The sequence below is a fragment of the Momordica charantia genome, assembly GCF_013281855.1.
Source record: "Momordica charantia cultivar OHB3-1 chromosome 10 unlocalized genomic scaffold, Mcharantia_2.0 BLBB01000010.1, whole genome shotgun sequence".
In the NCBI taxonomy this organism is placed as follows: Eukaryota; Viridiplantae; Streptophyta; class Magnoliopsida; order Cucurbitales; family Cucurbitaceae; genus Momordica; species Momordica charantia.
This window is the reverse complement of record NW_028275158.1, coordinates 21783722-21802935: the sequence shown is the minus strand read 5'-3', so window position 1 is coordinate 21802935 and position 19214 is coordinate 21783722. Positions and strand designations below refer to the sequence as shown.

Here is a 19214-nt window from a genome sequence, read left to right as displayed (position 1 = left end):
GACGACAACATCCTTATTTTTTGTAAATTTCAAACCTTATGCTATTTTTAAAAATATATATTAATTTTATGTTATTCATTAATTTCTTTTTTCAGAAATAAATTTTATGCTATTTATATAATTAATTTCTATTTTTTACTTTTTAGTTCAACTGCAAGGGCAGTAGATAAACTCCTAACTCCACGTGGTATAATAATTCTTTTTCTCTATAATCTACATGAGACCACATAAATTATCCTCATGACTCGAGGTATTTTTGTTTTATTAACTAAACTATATTTGAATTTACAGTTTTTTTTCGATAGACTTTAGTTTGTTCAATTATTCGTGATGTGGCGAACTAACATAGTTCAATTTGGTTAAAACATAAAATAACATGTTAAAATTCTTCATTTTTTTTCTATGTTTATTTGTTTTGTTATAAACTTTTTTTTTTTTTTTGTAAATGTTGTCAAAATCTGAACTAAAATTTAAAAAAACTAAAAAAGTAGTTTCTAAACCTTCGTTTTTTATTTTGAAATTTGACTAAAAAATTATGAAAAAAAAAGAATATATCAAATAAATCGTAAAGAAACAAACATAAATTTAAAAAATAAAAAATAGAAAACAAAATCATTACAAAACTAGACTTGTCCACGTAAACTACCAAGCATTCGGTTTTATTTTTTTTCTCTTCGACAACACGTGAGGTGGTGATTCGAATCCACGACTGATATATATTAACTAGTTGAGTTAATTACAAAACATAATTTTTAACTTTTATTATTAAAATTTAAATAATCTATTTATTAACATGTTTAGGTTATTCTCGAGCACCATCGAGTCTGCTTCTTCCCAAACATCATCGTTCTTCCCTTCTTTAAGTTAAGGCTTTAAGGCTGCAAACACTGAACTCTCTTTTCCCTCTTTAGCCACTATAGAGTCTCCGCCTCAACGGATCTCCGACAACTCAACCTCGACTCCTGAATGGTGGCTTAAGAAAGCAAGGAGGCTCACGAAATTAAATAATTGAATAAAAAAGAAACATTAGTTTTAGAAGTTGATCTTTCTAAATAAATAAGAATAAACACTTAAGTAAAATAAAAACATGAAAAATCAAGAATACATAACTGTGGACCAATTCGAGCATAGTTAAAACTGTTTGATTATTCACTTTCGTAATTGTTGAATTGAAAAAAAAAATAGAGATTAAGTCACATATCAATCTAGACTACTTTCAGGAGAGTTTGAGTTTGAATTTATATATTTATGAAAATGCAGTTGTACTCTTATACACATAATCCTTAATTGGCGTAACACATCACATAGTGTTAGAAGTGATAAAAGATCCGAAAATTATGTGATATGAAAACTCTAGCAAATTAAAATATGAATCGGTAGGTGCATTTCACATTGACAAACACTAAAACCCTAAAATCAATTTAGAATAATTTAAGGAAGAATTATATTAAGATCAAATTGTAAAGGAAGAATAATTATAAAATGTTGAATTGCAAAAAAAAAAAGTTTTCAAGTACTATGGATTACCAAAACGAGTATAGTTCACCGTAATTGACATATATCACCAACCACCACAGCACATGTTATCTTAATTTCGTGTACTAAGCGGGTGTCAATTCCTGACGAGTTAATTTCAAGCCGGCAAAATATATCAAACTATATAAAAGGTTTAATTGCAAAATCTCTATTCCTCTCTCCTCTTTCTTTTGCCATATATTTATTACATCTAAAAAAAAAGAAAAAAAAGAAAGAAAAACCTCAAATTCTAAATCGTACGACAAAATCCCCATCGCCTCGAAAAACACCCGCGAAGAAATCGCCGTTTCTGCAACGCGCCGGCAATTTCAGCATAATTTGTTTGATTTGTAATCTGCTGAAGGAGAAGAACAGGCATTAGAGTTTGATCTGTTTCTCTTCGCAATTTCCGCAGTATTCCATTCAGGTTCAGCTATGGATGCTTCTCTGCGGAACTCTCTCAATCCCAATAAACGTCTCAAAGAAGAGTAATGCCCTTTTCCTTCATGTTTCTGCTCTTCAATTTTGCTTTCGTTTTCGCTTTTGACGTTTTGATTTTCTCTTGATCTTCAGGTTCGTCAGTAATTTGACTGGATCTTCTATGATTGAAATTGCGGCGCTTTCTGCAATTATACCTGTAATTACCTTCGATTTCCGTTCTATCTCATCTTTCTGCGATGTGCTTCTCTCTTTTCTTGAATTGTTTTTGGTTGCTTCTCTCTTGCTTGCAGATTCTGGTGCTTCTTCGGCACTCGTTCAACTCCAGTGGCGTTTTTGGTATGTTTCATAGAGCTTTTCTCTGAGTAAATAATTGATAGCGATTGATTGCTTTTTCCAACTTAACAAGAATTTCGAAGTAGCATTTGGCAAGTTGAACTTTCAAACGATAGACTACTGAACTCACTCGGGCTTCTAACTTGGGTCCTCTTTCATTGCTTTATCATTATTTCTCTGGACAATTACGATGCGAGACGGTTGCATTAACTCCCTCCACCCCCTTTTCTTGCGTGGGAGGATGAGGGAGGATTGTAATGCAATCAAGTTTTTGAAATGGCAAGCAAAATTTTTGGAAGTCCTTGTATCATGGATCACTCCTCAGAGTTACAGATTGGGAACATCATATAGGTGAAGGAAGTATGAGCCTTACCAACCATTGGCTAACTAACTTACTGATTGAAAATGTAGTAGTTAGGTAATTAGTGGTTATTGAACTACTTGCAACTTACAAGTTAAAACCTCTTCAACAACAACAAACCTTTAATTTTACAGAGGTACTAAGAAGTAATATACAACTGTAGCTTTCTCATCATTCTTGTACTTTTCAAAGGCTAAAATAGGTTGACAAAACCTCGAGAATTAGTGTATAATAGATATATGAAACTGTTGTTTCCATTCTTTGCTGTGTGGTTAATCTTAAATCTGGTGGTTTCCAGATGCTCCACTGAAGAAAAGTGATAATCCAGCTATCCGCTCAAAGAGCTTGAAGCGATACATGGCTGCAATTGCTGTAGATTTTCTTGTTATTGTGATTCCCACTCTCTTGTTTTTCACTGTAAGTAACTTGAAATGGGAGATTAAATCTATTATGAATTTATTGTAGAGAGTCTTTGTTTTATTTAGCGTTCATCACATAAAGGCTTTATAATTCATCGTTATGATCTCTATTTCTTCTTTTCTGTTCTGGACTGAGGATATGTTTAGAGGATTCATTCTGCAATTTTTATTTCTCAACTACGAATGTCCTGCTTGTAGACTCAAATGGAGGCTGAGTGATATGTTTAAATGAGAGATGATTTATTTCATCGTTATGATTTTCGTTTGCAATCCTTTTTACTTCCATAATGAATGAGCGTAAGCTGGTCTGGACAATCACGGATATTAAAAAAAAAAAAAGAGAAAAAGAAAAAGAAATGCCTTATATTGACTAAGTTTTGTTTATTTTCATTTGAGACCAACTTAATTTGCTCATTTTGTATCCTGGACTTATCAATGGGTGGTTTTCTTTCCTAATTGTTCATTTAACAGGTTCTAGCTGAATGGTCATGCTCATGTGCACTTTTATTGATTTCACTATTATTGTTATCTATTGCAACTAAAGGGTAAGACATTTTATTCTTATATTAAATATTGTACTGTTTAGTAGGAAATAATCCTTATTGTACATTCATAGTATATTAAATGTTGCATGAGCTGCTGCTGGGCAAACAGGTCACTTCTGCATCACGCACTGACAAAAAGCCATTGTACTCCCAACACAGAATCCGCAGTCATTCTCCATTGGAGGCAGCAAACCAAACTCTAAAGGCAAATATTTCTTCGTATAGGGTGGTTGTGGTATGCTTCTTAAATCATTGTTTATATATCACATCTTTTGTTCAAATGCAGTCCATATCCCCATTTCATCTAATTTATTCGTTTGGTTAAAAATGTCATTGCAGATGTTCACAACATGCTTGTGTATATTGGCCGTTGATTTCAGAATATTCCCTAGAAGATATGCTAAGACAGAGACTTATGGTACAAGTCTGGTAAGTTTTTTCAGTTATTTAAAATCTTTATTTTATTATTATCATTATTTTTATTATTTCTTCTTTATTCGACCTTTTATGTATACTGCTCATTTTTTTGATCTTTAAGGTTTGTTAGACGATCTACTTGATGCCCTTGTTTTGATAGTCATTTTATCATCATTTTTTACTCAAGCATAGGCTTAGTTTAATTCAATCAGTTTTGAGATGGTATTCCCATCTATTTCTTTTTCAATTTTTAGAATATGGAGTTTGATTGCTGCCAATTTGGAGAACATGATGAGAGGCTTTTTCTTGGAGGGGGTGAGGGAGGGTCAAGTGTGGTGGCTTGATTTGGTATATAAAACTTTAACAAGGAGCTGTTTCAGGCACGATTCTGCATTGTTTTTCTGGGACACAATCACCTTCTTGTTTTGTGTTCTCCATATCTCATGGGAGATGATGCTAACTTGCGAGGATGAATGCAATAGCTCACCTTAAAGTACAATGGGATCTCAAGTGGCCTCTTCTTGACGTTTTTTATGCTGTGGATAGGATGTTGATCCAAGAATAATTTTGGATTAAGAGGTGAACTCCTCAAGTAACACATAACAGTGAAAAAAAGGTAAAGAAAAAAAAACATGACAAACTTGAATGCATGATGTGGTGTGGCTCAATGATTAGCAATCCATGTCCCTTCCATTTTCTTTTATTATATAAGTTAACCATAGAAATGCTTTTTGGGTGAATGATCCTAGTCTCTGTTTCCTATGTTGGAGGGAGGGGTGTTTCGAAGGTCCATGGGAACTCCAAAATGTCTCAGATGAAAAAGTAAATATGAGTTAAGCATTGCAAGCGGCACCATAGGGTGCATGCATAGCAAGTCCAAATAGTTAATTTAAAATAGGGAGATTCTACAGTTACAAACAAATTGTTAGAGCGTGAAATAGCATGGTCGTTCATCTTAATTACTACTTTATTCTTTAATGCCCCATCCGTTTAATCTTATTTTTGTACTTATTCTCATTACTTCTACTCTTTCAATTATCATTCAACGTACAGTATACTTCATCTTTCAATAAAGAATACTTATCCTGTTAATTAATGATAATAGTCATAATATGCTCATTTGATTGATGATATTCATACACCATGAGTATTACAGATGGATCTCGGTGTTGGTTCATTTGTGCTGGCAAATTCATTCGTTTCTCAGCAGGCACGTAATGTCCCATCCACGTGAGTAATATATTCCTTTATCTTGTATGTGTACATACATCTTCATTGCCTGATAGGTATTTATTTCTATTCATGAGGTCAATCACTCTCTCTCGAGAGCTTTATGAGTTATCCACAACCCTGTATTATATATTGATGAGAACATAGAACTTCTTACCCTAAAGTGATTGTACCAACTAAACACAAATAAAATCATTTATGAGAAAAAAATTGAAATGTATAGTAGGAGACAATTTCCAAACTATTGACATGCAATGGATGGATATAATGAAATACAACTGCTGTCGTACGAATTATGACAAGTACAAATGCTTAATTTACTGATCGAAAGAAGAGATTTCTTCCCAAAAAAAGAAAAACAGAAAAAAAAGTATCATTCCTCAAATGTTAAACATCAAACATGAAAATTTTATGGTACTAGGATAAACATATACAAATAAGAATAAAATCCTTGAAACTTTATGACTGAATCACTGTCTTTAAGGTATTCATTATTTTTAATCTTGGATCGAATACAAAGTAAGTTAGAATTTGAAAGAACAGTCATATGAAGAAGCTTCCCTGTATTATTCAGTGTTCACGGTATATTATCTAACCTCTCACTTGTGCCCGACTTGGATGATTGTTTAGAATGGCTTTCATACTTTTTTTGTTTTAACTTGTTATTTTCTCTTTTCATTCGTATTAAATTATTGTGGTAACATTGATTACCAATATGTATGTAGAGTTCAGCGGCAGAACATTTCACAATTTGTTGTTTTTTTTTTTCAGAAAACGGAAAGGTGCATTAAAATCTGTTTTTCCTCTTATCATTCTAGGATTTATTCGTCTGACAACTACTTCTGGTGTTGATTATCAGGTAAGTTTATTTGTTGGTTTTTCAATCACAGCAATGTATAAATGTTAAATGTAGCTGGAATTTTCAAGATGTATTGCACGATTGTATTTTATTAATGTAGATTATGCTTCTATATCTTGACATGATGGATAACTTTTCAAATCACAAACTAGGAAACCGTGATATGTTCTATCCTAACATGATTGGAACACGAGGTAAGCTATACATTGTGCAATTGGAGGACATCTCATTAGACTAATTTCTTTCACTTTAACTATGGCTTTTTCCAATTTCCCTTTAGACATTTCTGCTGGTCATGAAATATATTAGTTATGAAGAGGTCATGGAATATGTTAGCTATGAACTTTACTACTCCGAAAACTCTCTGGTGTTATGGGTCAAATATATGCGGGAGCATAATTCTTTTTAACTTGAATTCTTTATACGTGCAACAGATCTTTTGATGTCTTCTTGTAGGTTCATGTGGGAGAATATGGAGTGCACTGGAATTTCTTTTTCACGCTTTCTGCTGTATCAATTCTTTCCACTGCCATTAATATTCCTCCACAGTATTCTGGAATTTTTGGTTCAACAATTCTAGTAGGTATAGTTCAATTAAATTATACAGTGTTAGCAGGTATTATCTCAGAATCTGTGTTAAGTTTACGAGGCATCTTATTCTCCAGGGTACCAGTATTGGTTGATATATGGGTTAAATACTTATCTTCTTTCAAATCAGAGGGAATCAGATATAATCAGTCAAAACAAGGAAGGACTTTTTAGCATATTTGGTGAGCATCAAGTAAATTTGAGTATATCCTTTTTCCTTTCTGGGGAAGGACAAACTTATAATCCTTCACTGCTACAGGCTATAAATATATTCTGAAGCAAGCACAGGCTATCTAGTAATTGATCATTCTATTCGCAGGGTACTGGAGTATTTACCTTATTGGTGTGCAATTGGGAAGCTCTCTCTTCTTTGGAAAAAAATCAACTGCTACACTATGGAGCAATAGAAGAGCAAGGATAATAGTTTGGATGCTTGCTTTTTTCTTTTGGTATTACTCAATTCCTTGAAATCTGCAATATCATTTTCAGGAAAAGAAAGCCCGACCAGAAGTTAAACATCTAAAATTTATCTGAATGCCTGTGTCAGGATAGCAACTGTGCTTCTGGATTCCTATGTTGAGAGAGTTTCTCGTAGAATGGTAATGATATTTCTCTGTTAATCCATCTGTTTACATTCATGATGGTGTTTATAAAGCTACAATTACATCTATTTTTGCAGTGCAACCTAGCGTATGTCACTCTGGTGCTGGCACAGAATTTACAGGTTTGAACTCCTTTCATTTTCTTACCAGCAGAAAAACTTTACGTTCTGTGAAAAAATTTGGGGCATGTTACCTTGAAATGATTAACACTGTACATGCCATTTTGGTATGGTATAAGAAAGGTGGTTAGATTCATTTGGCCTTAGCGCTACTTTTAATAACCCAAAAGAGACTGATTTATTGTTGCATGTTCATTGATTTTCTTTGCAAGCCAATTTTTGTTAGGATTAATGACATGTCTGTCCTCACTCACAAGAAGAGTGTTATCTTTCCTCTTCTTCGTTCAGGCCCTACTAGGATAACTTTCTTTCTGGCTATTGAGAAACTTATTTGTAACAATAAGGAAAAGCCTTCCAAGGGAAGCCCATTCCAAGGGGTAGCCCAATTGACTAGGGCTTTAGGATCTCTTGACCATACTTGCTTAGAGGTCTCAAGTTCGAACTTTATGGTGAGCTTAATACAAAAAATTCTTGATGTCTCCCAGGTTCGGGCCTTGGGTATAGGGGAGCATAGCTCTGACTTCCAGTTTTCAAAAAAAAAAAAAAAAAAGAAAAGAAAAACAACGAAGGAAAAGGCAATTTTTGAAAATTCAACTTCAAAGGGTAGAAGTTAATACCCTCCTTAAAATTTTTGTTTTTGATTTCGTAATCGAGAAGCTATTGGCAAACATAGGCTGAGTAATGTTATCGAGAAACTTATAGCAACATTATTTTACAGGTTCTGGCAATATTAATGCTGTCTGGTTGTGTTGCTGGTAACGGAACTTCACTTCTTGAAGAAGCATTCAACAGCAATTTACTGGCTGCATTTCTTTTGGTAACATCTCTTTTATTTTTCATTCTCATGTTTAGCTGTTCATCTCTTATGCATTCTTATACTCTTTTCCTCCTTTCAGGCAAACCTACTCACTGGGCTAGTTAACTTATCTGTTGACACCCTGTCTGCATCCTCCATCTCGGCTTTATTTATTTTGCTTGTTTATGCATTTGTTTTATCCACTGCAATGGGACTGGCCAATTTTCATGGCATTAGGTTGAAGTTTTGGTAGGCAACATACAAAGCGGATTTGATCGGGGTTTCTACGTCTTGGCAACTTAGGAACAACAAAAATATCATGTCTTCAAACTACTTTTCACAGAGGACATATATGATAAATTATGTTTATGTTTTAGTTGTCTTCTTTTACATTATATCGATTCAAATGCAGAGAGCATAAACTTTCTTACTAGCATTATCATTGGAAGTATCGAAACATAAAAATAACACAATTGATATTATGCAGCGCCAAGAGAAGATTTTGTTTGAGACTCTTGGTTGAGAAATATCAGGTGTCAGGTGATATTGTAATACTACAAAAACAGCTGCAAGATGTACACAGATCACATGACAAGCAAATCTTAGGAGGATAGTTGGAATCTCAATCAAAATCTTGTTCTCTGAATTCTCTACCAAGTGATGTGGAATTGGAGTGGATCTATGATTCTTCCGTTTGGCTTTCAACGATGTCTTCTTTTGTTGCTTCTTCTGATTCTTTGACACTTCTTTCACTAAATTTCAGGCGAAGTGGTCTTCCCATCAATTCCTATGAGGGGAGAGAGATTTCAAACAGTGTGCGAATAATGAAATAGACCGTTAGGGGGCATTGGGTCAATACTTGGAGAAATCTAAGTTTGTGTAGTTTGAACCTAGGTAGTACTATAGTATAAAAGATTCGCAAAGCTATAGCTTAAGGTAAAAGTGAATGCTCGACTTTTCAATTAGTTGGAACCAAAAATCTTAGTTCAATTAGTTGGAACCAAAAATCTTAGTTTTCTATCATGGTACTAAGTTAATTTTTCAAATCTCTTTCAATCAAATAGTACTTAAAAACATGCATATTATGTCAAGTTTTTGTGTTTTTGAGAGTACGAATTCAATCTTGAACAAGTTAATTACCTTTCCCTCCAATGAAGAAAGTGCAGTTTCTGCTTCCTCCCGAGTTGCGAAAGAAACAAACCCATATCCAGCCGATCTTCCAGAGAGGCTATCAAATACAACCCTGCCTGCAGTTGGGTTACAGCTTTGAGAAAAGAATTCTCTGAGATTGTTGGATCTTACTTTCCATGCAAGATTTGATACATAAAGCTTATTCACTGTCTCTCCAGGAGGGGGACCTGGAGGCCTTGGAGGAGGAGGTTTCTTCAATCTCTTTGCAAACTCTACCTTTATAACTCTTCCTGATATCTCCTGCAGCACAAGATTTCTCAATTAGAATTACATGTTTTCATGAAACATTAATATGAAATGACCAAAACGTATGTCATGACATAAATCATAATAGGAAGTAGTTATGAGTTATGACACCCTGAGTTCTTAGGACTGGTTTTAACTTCCTTATTCGTAGTCGAATATTGATACATTCAGAATAGAGTCTAGAGATATCTTCTTAAATATTTAATGTTCATGTTAGATGATAAGGAATTTGAACTCGAAGTAATAATCTTAATCCTTAAAATACAGGAATCACTTCTATTTTCAACTAAGTCCCAGCCGTTTGCCAACTTTTTTGATGGTGTTTTGGTTACAGCTCTTAGCTGGTGTAAAAGCTATTTTCCTTCCTTCTCTAGCTATAGTCTAAATGACCTCTTGAGGAATTGGAGAACTCTTATGTAACTCCTTTCCTTTTTGTATATTTCATATTATCAATGAAATATGTGTTTCTCATGAAAGAAAAATAAACTAGACCTTTCTTTAGGAATATCTATAAGTTTTTTGGGTTAGCTTATGAGCACTTCAATTAATTTGATGAGATAATCTTTTGACCCTACAATATTTGGTATCAAGAAATTTACGGAATATCTAACATTCCAAGTGAGAGATCATTATGGTTTGGATCCAAGCCCTCCTCGAAAGTATAAGGTTTGCAATGTGGGTATCCATATGCTAAAAAAAAGCTAGAAAAAACTTTAAAACTACCTGAATTGACTCAACCTAGTTGCACCAAAACATCAGAAAAAGAAAACAAAAATTTGGAGGGATGAGATAAAACTCTTTGGTGGCCACCTATTTAAGATAACAGAGTTTATTTGACCACTAAATTAAATATCGTAAGGTAAGAATAGATATTGTCCTCTAAGGTTAGTCGAGATAGGCCGCTAAAGTTGACTCGGACTTGGACATTCCGTGATACATATATAAAAGAAGTAACTTGTGAAAGTTCTAAAAGTAGTTTTAGGTGTTTACTAATAGCACTATACCAAAAGTGATCTTTGAGATATAGAATCTCATTTATTTCATTGGGGAAAATAATCAAACAGAAAGTGAGCAGAAATAGGCATTAGAAGACCTACTTGAGAGTCGAATTTCTCAATGGCGGCTTGAGCTTCTTCTGGCGAAGCCATTGTGAGGAAGGCAAAGCCCCTACTTCTTCCATTTTTCTGCTTTATAATCTGAAACACACATTCGAACAAAATCCATCAGATCCAAAACTCAAAAAAGAAGAGCAAAATCAGAACAAAGGATGAAGAAGGAAGCCCCTACCTCAACATCAGTGACAGTGCCGCATTGTCCGAACAGCTCCTTGATTTCGACGACAGAGAAAGACCAAGGCAAGTTGAAGATGTAAAGCTTTTTCTTCTGGTTTTGCTCAGAGGCTTCCTCCAAACTGACCTCCTGAACCGCAGAGCATAATCGGCCGCGATCTCGCGAGAGAGAGGGAGGAGCGAGCGAAAGGAGAGGGGCGGAGAAGGAAATGCGGAGCTTAATGGCGGAGGAGAGGTTACTGGAGAAGGAAATTCTGGAGGAAGAAGAAGACGGCGATGGCGAAGAGGAATAAGGATGTGCAGAGATTGTTGGAATCGCAGAAGCTTTTAGCGCCGCCATTGTTTCGATTTCGAGGGCGAAGAAAATGGATAAGGAAGGAAGAGGGCGCCTCGGTTCAGAGCAATGGATATAATTGGTAATTTCTTTTTGTGAATTCCATTTTTTTCCCTCCTTAATGGACTGACTAGGAAATTTGGGTTCAAATGAATTTTTTTAAAATAAGTTTTTCTGTTTAAATCACGGATGACCTGAGCTTATCGTATTTGATTGATAAAGAAATTCATAGGATATTAAACTCTAGATAGGTGACCAACATAGTTTAAATTAAGGAGGTTCATGGGACGGGACGGAATGCCGCCTTTCATTCTCCATCCCTACAAAATTTCCCACGAAATTTTGCAGGAATCGAGGTGGTGATTCCCCACGGAGATCGGATTCCTAGTGGAGATATTTTTTTCTCGTTCATTCTTTTATTTTTAAAATTATTTCTCAATTAAATATTTTTTCTAAAGAAATTTTAATTAATTGTTTAATCATTTCTCCATCCCTGCTCCACGTAGAATTTAAATGGGATTCCTCGTTCCGTGGGAAAAATGAATATTCCTAGTTTGAACTCATTTCTTCTAAGCCATTTTCTATCTACGTCTTTATTGACCACTAGGCCATGATGGCCATCCCATGATGACTAAGTTTTTCTATTGTTTTGCTTGGGAAATTATTTACCTACCCTTCGATTTTACATACTTCGTCACATGTTAATCGAAATAACATGAACGTTAAGAGTGTGTTAATATGAGAGTCTAGAAAAAATAAATCAAACCTTTTAAAATTTACTAACTAAATTAACAATCCCAATTCTCCATCTACAGCCTTTTACAAACAAATCTTTGCCCCACATTATACTTCGCCAAACAAAGGAAGGATTTTTCCCAATTTTAGCCCTCATGAAGTTACCATGAATAAAATATTTTCCCCTCATAACCCTCGCAAAAAGACTATTCGGACTCCTAATCAATCTCCAACACTGTTTTGCTAGCATAGCTTGATTGAAAATGCTCACATCTTTAAAACTCATACCTCCTTTATCTTTACTGATACACATCTTCTTCCAACTCCAGCAATGTATTTTCTTTGTCGTATCTGATGATCCCCACCAAAACTTAACACATAAAGAATTGATTTCTTTGCACAAGCTAACAGGTAACCTCCAGTAACCTCCTATTGACTATGGGGCTGCTGTTACCATAGGAAATGATCCATGGATTCCTCGAGAAGGCAATTGCACACCAGTTTATGTCCAAGATGGGATGAAGCACAATTATGTGGCATGTCTAATGAGTGAAAGGGGAAGGTGGAATGAGAATCTTGTCCGTGATAACTTTTGTGAGGAGGAAGCTGAAATGATTCTTAAAATTCCTTTACCGCGACAGAGTCAAGAAGATGAAATTATATGGAATAAAGACAAAAGAGAGTTTTTCACGGTTAAAAGCGCCTATCACTTGGGGATGGAATTGGAGCGAGCAAAAGAATGTTCTACTTCTAATGGCGAAAATCAAAAGTTGTGGTGGAAGAAGTTCTGGAAAACTAACGTGTCCCCATAGATTAAAATCTACTGTTGGAAGAGTTATAATGATATTCTTCCTTCTAAAATTAATCTGGTGAAAAAAGGAATTTATTATTGATCAGTTTTGTCCTTTTTGCAGGAAAAAAGAAGAGACTACTCAACATATCCTATGGGAATGTAAGGTAATTAAAGATATATGGATAAATTGCACCCCTGTTGAAGCAAATTTTTTCTACATTGACAGGACAAACTGGACTACAAAAGAGTATTGGGAGTGGCTAATGGATAAGGCGAGTGAAGAAGAACGTAGAAGAAGCATGATAATAGCTTGGCAGATTTGGGAAATGCAGAACAAATCAATTTTCAAAGGTGTTCATTCAGAAACTAGAGACATTCAATTGGCGATTGACAGATACATAATCAACAGTGCAGGTCGAGACACAAATCTAAAAGAAAAGTCGACAAACAAGGACTTGCACCTGATAAGGCGAATTGGAGATAATACAGGTGCTTGATGGAAACATCCCACGTCAAATTCATGGAAGTTAAATACGGATGCAGCATGGCGAGCTGATACAAACATCAGCGGGATTGGCTGTATTTTAAGAGACAAGAAGGGAGAAGTCATCAAAGCAGGCTGTAGAATTATAAGAGCGGGAAGAAATATTACTTACCTAGAGGTGATGGCTATTTGCGAGGGATTGCGTGCGATTCGACAAGAACACTGTCAACCAATTCACTTGGAATCTGACTCCCTCAATGCCATTCATCTACTTCACAGACAGTGTCAAGATCAAACTGAAATTATTTGGCTTTTAGAAGAAATTCGGCAGATGATGGAAGATATGGAAATAGTTTCAATGAGACATATCAGTCGAGAGGCAAATAAGGTGGCCCATGACTTAGCCAGACGAACGATGGAAAACGATTTGAGGGAAGAGTGGAGTTGTCAAAGTCTCTAGTGGCTGGACAATTTAGTTTTTCCGAAATTTGTTTTATGTTAAGTTGTTTTCTTCTAAAAGAAAAAAAAAAACTAAATTAACAATCAACTATCTATTAAAAACTAGATGAATTCAAGGCTATTAGATATAAAAGTAGCACACAAAGGGGATGTCTGATTTATAAATTAGATTTGTCTACTTGAGATTAACTGGGTATGTTCCTCTCGATTTTCATTTTTCATTTAAAGTACACCAACATATATAGGTAGAGATTCGAATTCACAACATTTTGGTTAGGGATATATGTCTCAATTAGTTGAGTTATCCCATATTGAATCTAAGCTGTGAGTTTACTAATTCTATGGATAACATAAATCTCGACTTGTGAAACTCACTTTTATACTATGGATTAATTTTTAAAATCATATAAAATCACAAATTAGTTATAGTTTTTTTTTCAGTACAATAATATGTGAAGGTATAGATTTGAACTTATGGCTTTTTCGTCGAGGATGTGTATCGTTTGAGTAGTTTTATTAATATTAAATTCTTCCTAAGTTTAAATAAAAACTTCAAAAACTAAAAATAATTGGTATTAAAATATTTGTTATCATTAAAATATTATTTAATTGATTTACAAAATACAAATCTTTCTTATCCTAGAAAAATAATTATTTCTTCTCAAAGTAAAATGAATACTAAAAAAGGGTAATGACTACTGACTACATTTTTTTTTTCAAATTTAAAACATGAAACAAGAAATGGATACATTAATTTAATTTTCCACGTATAAAATTAGGATTAAAATATTATCTTTGTCTCAATATTTTAAGCTTTTGTCCATTTTAGTCCGCTTTTAAAATATCTATTTTAGTTCTTGTACTTTTAATTTTTGTCTATTTTAGACATCGTATCTTCAAAACGTTTATTTAGATTCCTATAGTTTTAAAAAGTGATTGGTCATTTCATTTTATTTTTATCTCATTTTTCTCTATCACAATTTCAACACGATACTACATTCAATATATTTTGAAAATGTAGCCATAACTTTTATATTAAAGAGTTTTTTGTTGGATATAAAAATTGTACTAAAATTTTGTAAATAAAGGTTAAAATAGTCACACAAAAGTTCATTGACCAAAATAGTATTTTAACTAAAATTATAAATCTAAGAAAGACAGAACATAAATTAAATTCTCTCTCTACGTTAGAAAAAAGGAAAGGAAGCTTGTCACTCAATATTCAACCATTCAAATAACAAAATCTCACATGGAATAAAGATGCAAACTTTAATTTCATGTGAAAAAGCATCAAAATTAACCCCTTTGGCAAAGCTTTCTACAATTTTTTGTTCTCTTTAAAATAACAAATTCTCTAACAATGGTTCCATAAGAACATCTTTTTTCCATTGTCATATTATTCTTTCCTCTCCCATATGGACAAGTTTCTCCTTTTCATAAAAAAGAAAGTAGTGCTTAGAAAACTGTGATTGCTTCCTTTCATTGGCTTTCATTTCCACATGAAAACCCTAAAAAGAAATTCCTCCACAACAAGGGCAAACAAGACCCTTAAAAGCTTCACCAAAAAACCTACAAAAACTTCTCCCAAACATCCCCTTTCAAGATGGCATTGAGCAACAATGTTGTCGGAGGCATAAACTTCATCGCTTTGCTTCTCTCGATTCCCATCATCGGCGCCGGGATCTGGCTCGCCACCGAGGCCGACAATGCCTGCGTGCAACTTTTGCAATGGCCGGTCATTGTGCTTGGTATCGTCATCTTCCTTGTGGCTCTTGCGGGCTTCCTCGGAGCGTTTTGGAGAATCTCGTGGCTTCTGATGTTCTACCTCATTGCCATGCTTGTTCTCATCATCCTGCTTGGCAGCTTGGTTCTCTTTGTGTTCTCGATCACTGTTAGAGGGTCGGGCCACGTCGAACCGAGCCGAGCTTACTTGGAATATCGCCTCGACGACTTCTCCCTTTGGCTCCAAAGAAGGGTTCGAAGCTCTCATAAATGGGAGAGAATCAGAAACTGCCTCAGTTCCACAACTATATGCGCTGAGTTGAATCAGAACTATAGATCAGCTCAAGATTTCTTCAATGCCCACATCACCCCATTGCAGGTAAAATAATAGTCTTTGTTAAACTATATCGAATATGTCATATGTCGAAGCCTTGTTATTTTATTTAAAATATAGAGACTAAAACAAACCTCTCAAAAGTTTATGAACCAAAAGAAAGAATAAATTCAAAAGTATATCAACTAAACTCTACATTTTAATCTTGAACTAAGATATATATATATATATATATATATATATATTTAATCTTTTACACGTATGCTTTTTTTAGTCGGGGTGCTGTAAGCCACCGACGGACTGTGGGTTCACGTTCGTAAACCCGACATACTGGATCAGTCCGATAAGCACTGGGGCGACAGCGGATTGCTCGAAATGGAGCAACGAGCAGAGCCAGCTTTGCTTTGGGTGTGATTCATGCAAGGCTGGGCTTCTGGCCAACCTCAAAGAAGAATGGAGAAATGCAGACTTAATTCTGCTGATTGCTCTGTTGGGTCTTGTTTTTGTGTATTTGATGGCCTTTTGTGCCCTAAAGAATGCCAAATCTGAGGGCCTTTTCCGCAGGCACAAGCAAGGCTATGTGTGAACATCAACTTCTTTTTCGTTCGTGGAAATATCGGTGTCGAACCTTTTGATTTATAGAAATATTGATGTCGGACAGTTCGGTTTAGTAGGAACAATTGACGGGTTGCTAATTTATTGAATATCATTGATGTTATGATGTTTGATTTATAGAAATATTGATGGAAATATTTATACGTCCGTATATCAATTTTAGTTTTTTTTTTTTTCAATTATACCATTTTCGTTAGTGAATGATAAACTTGGCTGATGATAAGTTTAGGTAAGTAGGATGATACTTAGCTAGAGACAAAAATTTAAAGATGAATTATACCACGGCCTAAAAGAAGCAAGTTTCTAATTACTAAAAATTTCTATAAAGTTGGGAGAAATTTCGATTTTTCTTAAGCTGCCAACTTTTTTGAACTTACTAAGTATCTATCTTAACTTGTTATCAACTAGGAAGGGTATAATTGAATAATCTCAGAATGTAAGAGTAAATTATTATTATTATTTTTAGGGAATATTAGTCTATTTAGAAATCATAATCAATGGAAAAATATAAAATTTACGCTTTTGTCGTAAAACAATCCCTGATTACATGGTACCCATCACACAAATTACTAGTATATCTTAAGATTCATATCTATATTAAATAATTATTAAAAGCTAGAATCGGTAAATTGGGAGGTCAAATCCCATACTTTCCAAAATAAAAAAAAATCTCAAAACCCCAAAAAAACATCAATTTTCGAAACCCACCCCTTTCGTCTTCCTCGCTTTTCTTTTCTTCCTTCGACCGTGGGTTTTCTTCCTCCGACCATTTATTTCTCTTCTCCGACTGTCTGTCGCTATCTGGCTTCCTCTCCGACTGGCTTTGCTTTTATCCCCTTCTCAGGAGATTTCCGTTGATTCTTCTTCTCCGGTGCTTGTCGTCGTCTCCGGTCGACATCTGCCTGCCTTCATTTTCGGCCGCCTCCATTTTTTTTCAGTCGCCAGAGCAGTTCATCTCTAGATCAAAAGGTTTGCATTCCAACGGATGTTTTCAATTTAGTTTATATCTGGATATATTCGAGGGTTGTAGTTGGAGAGTGAGTTGCTAATAGCGATTTTAGGAAGTTTATATGGAATTCAGTTTATATATGGATATATCCGAGGGTTGTAGTTGGTTGCTAACAATGATTTTAGGAAGTTTATATGGAATTTAGTTTATATCCGGATATATCCGAGAGTTGTTGTTGGAGAGTGAGTTACTAACCGAAGTTTATATGGAATTTAGTTTATATCCGGTCGTAGTTGGAGAGTGAGTTATTAATAGTGATTTTAGGAAGTTTATATGAAATTTAGTTTATATTCGGATATATATGAAGGTTTCGTATATAGCAAAATTGAGAATACAAAACTATTTGGTGAGAAAGTGTTGGGCCATTAAGATTTGGATATTTTTGTTATTAATAATATTGGTAAATCAAGAAAATCAATCTTTTTGAAGGAGTAAATTAAGGTTTTGAAGGGGTGAATGAAAGCATCTGTGTTGAAAATTAGTATGGGGTCCACAATAATTAAAGGGTTGGGATAATGATTTGTGAAATTAAATCGTTTGATTGTGTATTGAATATAGATGCACGTCTTTCTTGTTCCATTAGTTAGGACCAAATTCTCACATGTCTCTTTCGTTATTACAACCTTCTTTTTTGATGTCAAAGGCCAGAAGCTATGCGCAAATTCTCATTGGATCTCGGTTGTTCTTAACAGCGATGACTATTCATTTAAGTCTTCGGGTAGCACCACTAGATCTTCAACAAGGTGGAAATTCTCATATTCTGTATGTACATGTTCCTGCAACTCGGATGAGTATTCTCGTTTATCTCGCTACGGCTATAAACACTTTCTTGTTCCTATTAACAATATTTTATATTAAATAAAAAACAAATACTATAATAAATGTAAATGCAATAAATAATGGTAAACTCGAAATTAAAATAAAATCTTACAAATTTAAAAGTGTAAAATTAGTAAATTTTAGATATTTGTGTAAATAAGTTTCTAAAACAAAGATATTATCTCTTATTTTTAATTTAAAAATCTAAGCCCATTAACATGGATGATTTGGGCTTTAGGTGACAGCTGTAAGCCCATGGGCTAATAATCAATCATTCAGAGTTCAGACTAGAGTTGGGCTCAAATTATTTGGGCGGCCCAATTTTAAAAGTAAAATTCTTAAGTTTGACTCGTGAGATTTATTTATTTTGTGCCAGTACTAATTGTAAGAAAAATGTAAGAATATAATAATTATTTTTTTTTAAATAATGAGATGTAAATTTCTCAATGTGACTAACATAGAAATAGGTTCTCACGAGTCAGACTTAAAAGATTTTCCATTTTAAAAAATGTACAAAAATTATGGTATGTATTTTTTATATTTTGCTGTGATTTCGAGTTTTGTCCCTTTACACTTTAGTTTCTCAAAAATGCCCTATGGTTAATACTGCTATTCGTAAGTATTATTGCCTTGCAACCAAAAAACTATTTAGACAATTACATAAATATTTTTAAATAGAGTAGAAAGTTTTAAAATTTTAAAAATAGAATAAATAGTTTTTATTTACGCGAATGAACAATTTTGACATTTATAAAAATATGTACCAAATTTATGCTACAAAGTGAAATTTTGGCTCAACCGAACCGAACCGGTGGATGTGTTCTATACCATGGGCAAGAAAGGGAAGCTTGTAAGTTGCATTTTTGAGAGGCATATTTGGAATATAGTTATTGAAGTGGGGCATATATGGGAGAAAAAAAAATTCCATTAATATGAATATTTATATGACTTTGTGTAAT

The 19214-nt window shown here is 34.1% G+C and overlaps 3 protein-coding genes and 1 long non-coding RNA gene across 6 annotated transcripts; 3 read left to right on the top strand and 1 right to left on the bottom strand.

Moving 5' to 3' along the window:
- Window positions 1-1720: 1720 nt before the first annotated feature.
- Window positions 1721-8601, top strand: LOC111014804 (transferases, transferring acyl groups). Of its 2 annotated transcripts, XM_022289628.2 has the most exons (16): window positions 1721-2003; window positions 2089-2152; window positions 2247-2292; window positions 2949-3067; window positions 3541-3614; window positions 3774-3849; window positions 3954-4043; window positions 5188-5261; window positions 6033-6120; window positions 6577-6703; window positions 6786-6890; window positions 7028-7157; window positions 7256-7307; window positions 7388-7432; window positions 8148-8246; window positions 8326-8601. In XM_022289628.2, exons 1-16 carry the CDS (start codon window positions 1951-1953, stop codon window positions 8476-8478), a joined length of 1395 nt encoding a protein of 464 aa, XP_022145320.1. In that variant the 5' UTR covers window positions 1721-1950; the 3' UTR covers window positions 8479-8601. The 2 variants fall into 2 exon arrangements, with proteins under 2 accessions (XP_022145320.1, XP_087974797.1); XM_088118671.1 differs by lacking the exons at window positions 1721-2003; window positions 2089-2152; window positions 2247-2292; window positions 2949-3067 and having other exon boundaries at window positions 3558-3614; window positions 3686-3849.
- An 83-nt stretch (window positions 8602-8684) lies between these two features.
- On the bottom strand, window positions 8685-11394 carry LOC111014805 (RNA-binding (RRM/RBD/RNP motifs) family protein). The gene is made up of 4 exons (XM_022289629.2): window positions 10950-11394; window positions 10760-10858; window positions 9366-9656; window positions 8685-9012 (listed from the first exon to the last, which is right to left on the bottom strand). Exons 1-4 carry the CDS (start codon window positions 11289-11291, stop codon window positions 8905-8907), a joined length of 840 nt encoding a protein of 279 aa, XP_022145321.1. The 5' UTR covers window positions 11292-11394; the 3' UTR covers window positions 8685-8904.
- LOC148208786 (uncharacterized) lies at window positions 11228-13840 on the top strand. Of its 2 annotated transcripts, XR_015788278.1 has the most exons (3): window positions 11228-11367; window positions 12480-12854; window positions 12935-13840. It is a non-coding gene; the product is annotated as an uncharacterized LOC148208786 (long non-coding RNA). The 2 variants fall into 2 exon arrangements; XR_015788277.1 differs by lacking the exon at window positions 12935-13840 and having other exon boundaries at window positions 12480-12855.
- A 1307-nt stretch (window positions 13841-15147) lies between these two features.
- LOC111014856 (protein TORNADO 2) lies at window positions 15148-16606 on the top strand. Its single transcript, XM_022289706.2, has 2 exons — window positions 15148-15857; window positions 16087-16606. The coding sequence occupies exons 1-2, from the start codon at window positions 15360-15362 to the stop codon at window positions 16396-16398; spliced, it is 810 nt and encodes a 269-aa protein (XP_022145398.2). The 5' UTR covers window positions 15148-15359; the 3' UTR covers window positions 16399-16606.
- Window positions 16607-19214: the final 2608 nt, after the last annotated feature.